The 9,869-nt window shown below is 31.7% G+C and overlaps 1 protein-coding gene across 3 annotated transcripts; it reads left to right on the forward strand.

Moving 5' to 3' along the window:
- The first annotated feature begins 1,916 nt into the window (after nucleotides 1–1,916).
- Nucleotides 1,917–7,575, forward strand: LOC129289033 (kinase-interacting family protein-like). 3 transcript variants are annotated; one of them, XM_054925864.1, is made up of 3 exons: nucleotides 1,917–1,972; nucleotides 2,657–2,832; nucleotides 6,238–7,575. In XM_054925864.1, exons 2-3 carry the CDS (start codon nucleotides 2,691–2,693, stop codon nucleotides 7,230–7,232), a joined length of 1,137 nt encoding a protein of 378 aa, XP_054781839.1. In that variant the 5' UTR covers nucleotides 1,917–1,972; nucleotides 2,657–2,690; the 3' UTR covers nucleotides 7,233–7,575. The 3 variants fall into 3 exon arrangements, with proteins under 3 accessions (XP_054781839.1, XP_054781848.1, XP_054781844.1); XM_054925873.1 differs by lacking the exons at nucleotides 1,917–1,972; nucleotides 2,657–2,832 and adding an exon at nucleotides 5,284–5,770; XM_054925869.1 differs by lacking the exons at nucleotides 1,917–1,972; nucleotides 2,657–2,832 and adding an exon at nucleotides 5,788–6,126.
- The last annotated feature ends 2,294 nt before the right edge of the window (nucleotides 7,576–9,869 follow it).

The raw sequence follows: 9,869 nt of genomic DNA on the forward strand, positions 1-9,869 counted from the left end.
TTAATTAAATAAGCTTAATTAAAAGGCTGAATCTATTTGATAAATAAGCTAAGTTGGACTTGAAATAAACTAAATTGTAAGTCTTTATTAAAGACTTGGCCTATTCCCACCTCTGGCTAATCAAAGCTTGATTTTTCATATCTAATAAAATTTTTGTTGATCAATAATTTGTAAGTTTTTAAAAATATATTCTACCTCCTGTGAGTTTTTGAGATAAGATTCACTTAAATTTGTTTTAAATAAAGAAAAGATTGAAGAAAAATTTTTCTACCTTCAAATTGGGGGATATGGGTTTTTTTTATAGGGTCCTGATCAATAACCATAATGCTCTTAGCTTATTAAAAAAGAAAAATACATTAAAAAAAACCCAACACACCGCAATCTTTTTTAGTCAACACCATAACGCAATTGACTGCCTGTCTGGATAGGGGCGATCAATCGATTTTTTAAGCCATAATCAATTTTTAAATGAAAATTATCCAAACACCACAAGATCCTATTAATTGATTAAAAAGGCTGGAATCGATTTTTACTGTAAGCTAGAATGAGGAGGTTATCAGAATCGATTTTTAACATTAGATCCATGCGTCGGCAGTCAAAAATTTTACATCCCAGCCATACCCCTCCAGCAAATTGTAAGCCTCTATTTTGCATGTTGGAGACTGAGCGAGGGGAAGTGAAGTCTTCTGAAATTGGGTGTTGTAGTCCATGTGTCACATCCTCAGAGAGTTTCGTGTCTCTCTCTTCAACTTTCATATTATATTTTTTCTTAATTGGTAGGTCGTGACTTCTTTTTATTTTACACATATTGTTTAAAATTTATATTATTATTATTATTATTATTATATTGACATTAACATATTTTATTTTTTGAATAGAATTCACAAATTTAATAATATTATGTACAATTTTATTAATATTTATGTTTTAAAAAATAATGTATACATTTAAAATTAATTAATTATATTCTATTAAAATTCAAACCGTGGCTTAAAAACTGGAGGAACGATGAGGACTGTGAACAAATTGGTTGTAAATAAAGCCGGGAATAAAAGTCGGGCCTGAAGGGCCGAACTTGAAAGCCTTGTTTAAAGAAGAGCTCGGGCTTTAAAAATAATTTTTTTAAAGCAATCAGGTTTGAGGGCTTGGCCCTAATAAACTTTGTAAAAAAAAGCTCGGGCTTGGGCTCGGGCAGTCCTTCAAATCCTATTACATTATTATTATTATTTTTTTTTTTTGGTAGAACACATGTTTAAAACCAATGACCTTCTCACCCGATCCAACACGCATTATATTATTATTAATTTTAATTTATTTTAAAATTAATTTAATATAATTTAATAAATATCAGTGTATAGTATAAAATTTATGATATTTTTTATTTTTTTATAATTATTATGTTGGTGTATTTATAAAAAATAAATTATTTTTAACCAAGATTTAAATTTTATTACTAGACTTCTAAATGTGTGTTGTTTAATTTTTAAAAAATTATGAGGATCTTAATTTTTTTTAATTTCAAAATATTTTAATTAATTTATAATATTTAATATTTAATTTTTTTTATTTTTTAAAAAAGTGCTTGGAGGCTCAACTCTGAACCCTTTACATAAGGACTGAACTTAAAAATGAGATTTAAAATAAAAAATTAAGCTTTTGGGTTCAAGTCTGAGCCCATAAGAATCAAAGTCTTTAAAGTTGGACTTATCTGTATTTTCAGCTCTAATTGTAAAGAAAAAAAAAATTTGGTAGTTAAAAAAAAAAAAAAAAAACTCCAGTGCAGAATTTGGTGATGGCCCCTTGACTGGTGACGTGGCATTCATTATACGCATTTATGCCTTGGCCCTCATTCCTTTCTTTCCCGTCACTTGGCTTGCTTACTTCTTTCTGTGTCTGCTTTTAATCTTTCATCCTTCCGAGCGCTCTTCTTCTCCGTCACGATTCTCTGCCACCCATCAATCTGGAAATTCCGGTGAGTCTCCCCTTCTCTTATTTGCTCTTGTTTTCATGATTCTTATTCGGAACTAAATTGGGTCAGTGTTGTATAGCAATCCGGTGTCCTAATTTGCATGAAGTTTCCAACTTTCTTTCCTTTTCCTCTGTTTTCCCCTTTGCCAAACAGAGCAAGTGCCCAGTCGCCCAATGTCCCTGTTTTTCCCAGCTCACATGATTCACCTTGATCCCATACAAACCTCAGAGAGCCTGAAAACAAAACCACTTTTATTCAAAAATACTAGTTTAATATATTGGTATTTGACAAATCCTCATTCAAAAAACATTTCCGTGCTCCATCAGTTGCTTCTTTGAGATCTGCGTTCTCATGTTTTTGTGTTTCTGCTCTGCCCCCCCCCCCCTTTGTTGTGTTCATAGCATTGCCTGCTTTAAATGCAAAGGGTCATAATCCCAAAGAGCATGCCAGCATGGATGAGTATTAGGTCTTGCTATTTAGTATTTATTACTGTATCATGCAAATCGGGTTAACTCATATTTGAATCATATGTAACTGGTTTAATAATATGTTTTATTTATGAGTTGTTTGATCTTCTCAAATAAGTATTTTGATCGGTTGGATGAGTCTAGTTTTAGTGCTTTCTATTTACTGCTCTATCATATTTTCGTATTTTGCATATAATTATCTTTAATTTTGTTTTTAAAGCTAAATTCAGGGTGATCTTGAATCAAGAACATTAATGGAGGGGGCCTCAAACCTGGTTTATATGCAAAAGGAAGAAGACAAAGTGATTTCAAATTCTCATCTCTCGTCATCTGCAAAAGCATTCAAAGACTGTACCCTCGTCAACATGCCCTCTTGGTTCCTCACCCACATTACCGGTATTGGTTTCTTTTTTTATTTTTTTATTTTTTTTTCTCTGAAATTTGGTTTTTGTTTCTGATTTCATGTTCTTACTTCATTAGCTTTTTCAATGTAGTATCCATCGGTCCGTTTTCGTTCTTACTCTCACTTGACTCCGTAAGTCAAAGTCCGGAGTGAACCCATGCTGCCACATGCCTATCCTAATCATAAAATAAGCTCAGTTTTATTTTATTTTCCTTCTTGAGTGAAATAAAATGAACTTAATTGAACGTATTTGTTGGTTTGGCTTTTTTTTTTTTTAAATAAAAGAGTGGATGCCAAAAAATTTGGAGAAATAAGTGTCATGAATATAGGGTAATTATTTTATAGGCCCTTGGCCCACAATTGTGGACAAATAGTTTTTTTTTAGTTTTTCTTTACTTTGAGGGAAAAAAAGCACAAGTTGAAAATTGAAATTGAAAATCAAAGTATGTATTCCATCTCTTTAAAAATGTAAGGCATTTTTTACGGAGTTGAATATTAAAAAATATAAAGTATTTTTAATTTTTTGAAGTGTAATTATTGCTTTTATTTTAAAAGCATTCTTATTGATAATAATTTTATATTTATTGTAGGGTGTTTAATGGGGGTAAATATAAAAAAATAAGATTAGTTGAAAAGTAAATAATTAGTTTGTTATGAAATGAAATTTGATTAAAAATATTTTATATTTTTAAATGGAGGGAGTATCATATATTTATATATTAAAAATTTTAAGAATTCCAATATGATCTTGTGCAACATAAAGCCTATACTAATTAGTTCATCCTGTCCAATTTGTAAGGCTCAAGACGAGGATCTTTTGGTCATATTTATGACTGACAAGTTACTTTTTCCTTTACAATTTATAAGATATTTTTTTTTGGGTAAAATTTTACATATAAATAAAATTTATTAAATACTTCATCTAATTCAAAATATAAACAGTTTTTTTTTAATTTAATATCCCTATTCTCATAAAAATATATTTTTTATTTTTTTATTCTTAATCTGAATTATCACTGAAAGATACATTTACACAATTATTTATTTTAATAAATATAAGGAGTAAAATAAATTTTTTTTTGCATGTAATAGATTACTTATATTTTAAATTAAGATTAGTAGGAGGAAAATATTTATGTTTTGGATTGGAGGAGTAAAATTTATAAATTTTTTTTACAAACTTTTAAAAATATCTTTTATTAATAAGAGTGTCAAGAAATTTATTTAAAAAGTAAAATAATAAGAGGTGATATTAGAATAATTATTATCTATAAAATTTTGTTTGTTTTAAAAAAATGTCTTATGTTTTAAAAAATTAAATCATTTTTAAAGGAGGTAGAATCATAGAGTGTTTTAAAAAAATATTTAATTTTAAGATAAATTTAATAACTTCCACAGTTTTCCTTTACCTTTCCTGTTTTTTTTTTTAAATTCTCCTTTATCTAAGGTGAAACATGTTAAGGAAAAAAAAAAGTCATGAATATTGAATAGTAAATTTAAACTTACTCTCTTTGTTTAAAAATATAAGGTATATTTTGAGAATTTAAATATTTAAAAATATAAGATATTTTTAATCTTTTAAAATGCAATCATATTTTTTTTAAGTGTCTCTATTAATAAATGACTTTATGCTTATTATAAAGTGTTTAATAGAGGTAAATATAAAAAGATAATATTAATTTAAAATAGGTAACTATTTTATTAAAAAGTGAGATTCAATTAAAAATGTCTTCTATTTTTTAACAGAGTAGATATAAATTTTAAATAGAAAATCATGAACATTGAAAATTTAAATTTTAATTTGAGTTTTTTAAATAACTAAAAATTAAAAACCAACAATTAAAAATGAAAAAGTTACTTACTTCACTCAAAAATATAAAATATTTTTTAAAAAATTAAATATTTAATAATATAAGATATTTTTAATTTTTTAAATATAGTTATTATTTTTTTAAAGTAATTTTATTAAATAAATTATTTTATATTTATTTTAAGATAATATATTTTATTAAATAAAAATAAATATAAAATAAAATTAAAAATATTTGTAAGGTTTAATTAAAAATGTTTTAACTTTTGTAGGGGCCCCGGTAAAAGAAATCAGAATTAATTGAGATCACATGCGCCTCCCAGGTGAGAAGTGAGAAGAGGTTAGAGAAACCTTTTTAGGAGCAATAAATCCTTCAATCAATTATCACATCAACAACAGAGGCAGAAGAATCCTCCAGTTCTCATCTGTCCCTCTTATGTACATTGTGTTTCTCTTCCTCCAATTACCATTTTCCGTACGTCGATTCTCTCTCTCTCTCTCTCTCTCTCTCTCTCCTCCACGCTCAGCTCTGCCACGCGCTTCCCCCTCCATTTTTTGAAATTATTTAAAGCCCACAACGGTACACACAACAATTATATTAAAAAATTAGTTTCCATTCCTTTTCTTCGGCCAATGCGTTACTCAAATTGACCCTTGTGAAGAATTTGCGTTGGAAACTGTTCCCGTTATGTAATTGCGAGCCAGCCTCCTTGACAATTTTGTTGTTGAATGTTGAGACTTCATAATCTGAAGAAAAATTCTCTTGGTGTCTCTGTGTTTTTTAAATTTCCACTTTGTCTTCTGATCTTTTTCAAATTTCCCTTCTTTTTTATCTTTTTGTTCCTTTGCATGGACCCTTCAAAGTTCAAACCCTATTCTCAAGTTTAAATTTTGAAACCGGAGGATAGCGTGAGGCAAGAATATATACAATGGTCCCAATCTAGTTTTCTTGCTGCAGTACACAATAGATATTGTTGGCATCTGTTACGGCGACCATACTTTTTATCCTCGCTTCCTGTGCATGTTCTTCAGATCGCTCAGAACCCCTTTTTGTTTTTGTTTAAAAGGAAGTTGGGGGAAGATAAGAACTTTTCTTCACACTCAGTAAATGCACTGATGAGGTACATGATTTTGACTTGTGCTTTAATTTGTTGCAGCACAGTCCTACGCCATACCCTAATAGCCTAGCCTGTATCTGCAAGCAAAGTCGCTTGTGAATTCAAATTCCCATTTTGAAATAGTGTGTAGGTCCTTGAGAAGTTTTAACTTTTTCCTCTAACGTTTCCTGAGTTATATTAATTGTGGTTCTCTCAGTGTTCCCTTCTCTTGTGTCATTGTTGGTTGGCCTGTCCCTTTCTTCTACCCCTAAATTATAGAGCATCCTAATTGGGTTCTGGTCTATTTAACTCTACTTTTTGGTTCATCTTGAGTTCTTGACTGGGAAATCCATCCAAAACAATGGGTCTCAGTATATCAGGTTAGCTACAGTCAACTGCCCCTTCACAAGATCAAAACTTTTCTCTACCCTCCTCCTCCTCCACCTCTTCTTCTGCTTTTACTTGCTTTCTGATTTGGTGTTCAATGTCAGATCTGGAGGAGAGGATGAAGGTGCTGACCATGGGGATAGAAGATGAAGAAGTGGGAGATACATTTGCAGAAAGGGCAGAATCATACTATCAGAAGCGTCCTCAGCTGCTGACACTCTTGCAGGATCTGTACAATGGCTATATTACCTTGTCTGATCGTTACATCCAGACGTTGGCCAAACACAAGCACCACCACCATCACCATAGCAGACACTCATCTCAAGTTTCAACCATTGAAGATGGCTATTCAGACCAAGAAGAAGCAGCCAGTGGGATGAGCCAGGTTGATTCTGATATGGAAAGCTCACTGTCTTACCAGCAGCAGCCTACTCCTCCTCAAACCAAGTTCTCCAACACTCCCTTGATTGACATAGATTCCATTGTTGCTGAGCTTGTGATCAAGAACGTGGACTATGAGATTATGATCCATGAGGTCTGTGTGATGGAGAAGAAGTATGGGGAGTCTTCAAGGAAAATAGATCTCCAGAAGAGCCTGCTTGAGGTTTTGGAGTCAGAGAGGCTTGTTCTGCTGAATGAGAATGCTAGCTTGGGATTCAGAGTAAAGGCTTTAGTGGAAGAGAACAAAGGCTTGGCCTCAGAGTCTATGTTTGTGAAGAGGAAGGCAGGGGAATTAGCCAAGTGTGTGGTGAAGATGAGGGAGGATCATAGAGTGTTCATGCTGCATAGGAAAATTGAAGATCTTCAGGCACAGATCAATGGATTGGAGAAAAGGAACAAGGAATATTACGAGCAGCTTCTGAGAAGAGATTACAATGGACGAGAGGATAATGATAGTGGCTGTTTGGAGAAGAAGGTCAAGAACAGTGATGGGATAGCTTTGGAGATTCGGCTTCATATGCAGAGACTGAGTCGAAGGTTCAAGTGGAAGGAAGATATTGCAGGAAAGGATTGTGAGTTGAAGAAAGTTCCTAATTTGTGGAAGAAAGTGAAGAACATGGACTTTCTTCTCTGTGGAATGAACCCCACATGTGCTTGATTTAACTGTGATGTGATTATCACAAGTTAAGCTATAATTTAGGTACACATTTGGGTCTTCAGCTATTTATATATATATGTAGGTCACTGAGTAGCTACTGTTATGTCTCACAATGAGATCCTAACCTGAGACAATGCTAGGTGCTGTATGTTTTTGGAAAAAAAAAAAACTAATTGCAGATGAGTTTTCATGTTATTGTAAAGCCAAAGTAGAGTGAAACTGTCTCTTGTCTCACTGTGGAGCTGCTTAGTTCTGCACAACTGGTCCTGTATCTTTAAATGCATATTCTGTATTCCTTAATCATTGACAGCAAGTGGTAGGTAATACATTTTAAGATTATCAAGTTATTGTAGCTGCACTCCTATTTTCTTGCATCCTTGTATTGTTTTGAGAAAGCATAATACAGAAATTTGGATTAACATGCGTGAAATGTTTTGTTTATAATTGTTTTATGATTTTATTATGATTTTAATCATTAACTCTAGTGCATTGGGGATTCAATGACTAGCGTATTTCTGCAACTGGGTGGAAAGGCAATCCAAAAACCCCGGCTCTGTTGAATCAAGTGGTTATGAGCCGTAGTGCCTATGCCGCTTGTTTTGTGAAGGGGAGACTGAATCGTGATTAGATTATTATTGTAAGATCCAATGAACTGCAAATGAGTGATTAAACAAGAATTCCACATCCATTGAGCGCGTGTCAGGAATCTTTTTAATGAAAAACATTTTGTAAGAGGATGTCTGATGAATGATATTAGGACATGGTCCTACAATAAATGATACCACCAATGATTAATTATAATTAATTAATTAATAGTCGCTTCCAAGTAATAGTGATTATGTAAGTGATTGTTATCCTCTAAACACGTTCGGGCATGGTGCAATTGGTCTTCAATAAAAATAAAAGGTTTTTACATATATAATCTTTGTATATGACCAACTTAAATAAATAACCTAATATTGATTATATTTTTTATTATGATTGATTTATTGTATTTGTCAATAATATATTTTTGTATATTAATGATAAATTTTTGTAAATTTTTAAATTTTTAATAATAAATATATTGTATATTAATGATAAGCTCTTTATATATCATAAAATTTTGTTAAGCCAATGGATTGATTTATCTTAAAAATAAATGGAATAGTTTAGAGATTAAAAATTAAACTTGTAAATTCTTAAAATTTAACGTTTGTGGCCTATATTAAATTAATTAGTTTTTTTGGACATTTTTGCCATTCTCTTCCTACAGGTTTTATGGCTATGGAGTTAATAATTTGGATTATGACTTCTAATACAAGTTTCAGCTCACAAAAGGTTGGCACACTCTTGAGAAGGATTACCAATGATCATCAAACATCAAAACAATATCATCATAATGAAGTCAGTTGAGCCACGTAGTCAACACTACTTACTTTTTGCTTCTAGTCGAGAGAGATAGATCATTATCTTGCCATAATATCTCTTATCTCACATGAAGCATTGCTCATGAAGTGATTCAAAAGGAATCTCATTTTGGATTAGTCTAAATATTTTCATAGAATTACTACATGCACAAGCTCTACTACAAACTTTGTATTTAGTAAAGCTTCAAACTTTATAATTTAGTGAGCGAGAATGAATTTTCTAATATCATAGAATTACTACGCGTGTCTTGTCATAACAACAAACTGCTGTCATGATAACTTTTTAAGCCAACTTTTGGAGTGCGTCATTTTGTCATATGAAGTTCGATTCGAGCAATTCAAATGTCCCACACATAGCTTTTAGAGCCACCTAGCTATTGGCATCGGTCTCACATTTAAACACTGAGCCAAATGAGATTTGGATACCCAAACCTAAAATGGCACATTTTTTTTTTCAAAATTACTACCAATGTGCCCAAACTCTCAAACCAAATGCCAATAGCCATAAAACCACTTGACCCAACTTAAATGGATCATAAACAACTTGCTCAAGTATTTAAATCACAACCACAATAGTCCAAACACAATTTGACCACTAAAATCCCAATTTCAACATAAATTTACTAAGGGTAACAATGTCTCGTAAATAACCCAATGGCTAATCAAACACACAATTTAATACAAAACTAACACTTCACTAGTATTTCAACCTCTCACAATCATTACAACACAGATATAACAAATTCAGGCTGAGATACCCATAATTCACAACATAATTCATGCAAGTGTATCACAAAACTATATATATATATATATATATGTCTTAAGTTGGAATATGCATTCAACCATTCGTTATAAACCAAAATAAGTGAAAGGACTATACAACTGAGAGCTAGTCCCCTCGATACTCAATTGCACCTTCCTTTCCCTTGTCCTTATTGAAATCTTCATCTATGAAATGTAATCATGGGGTGAGTCGAGGACTCAATAACTAAATATTCTAATAACTATTCATGTGTGAGAACAGTCTGTGTGCATGTGAAGTGGCATGGTAAATCATGTAACATGTCTCATAAATCCACACATATGGTTATAATATAATTGCATGATCCACGCACCACCTGATACCCTCCTTATGTCTTTCAACTGAACTGACAATTCAAAAGGACCAAGTGCATGTTGTAACAGTCTTCATCCTACCCCCATCCCACCCTACCAGAGGTCTTTT

Source organism: Prosopis cineraria, unplaced genomic scaffold, assembly GCF_029017545.1.
Source record: "Prosopis cineraria cultivar Desert tree isolate PC_DT_omini unplaced genomic scaffold, ASM2901754v1 PC1, whole genome shotgun sequence".
NCBI classification, from domain to species: Eukaryota; Viridiplantae; Streptophyta; class Magnoliopsida; order Fabales; family Fabaceae; genus Prosopis; species Prosopis cineraria.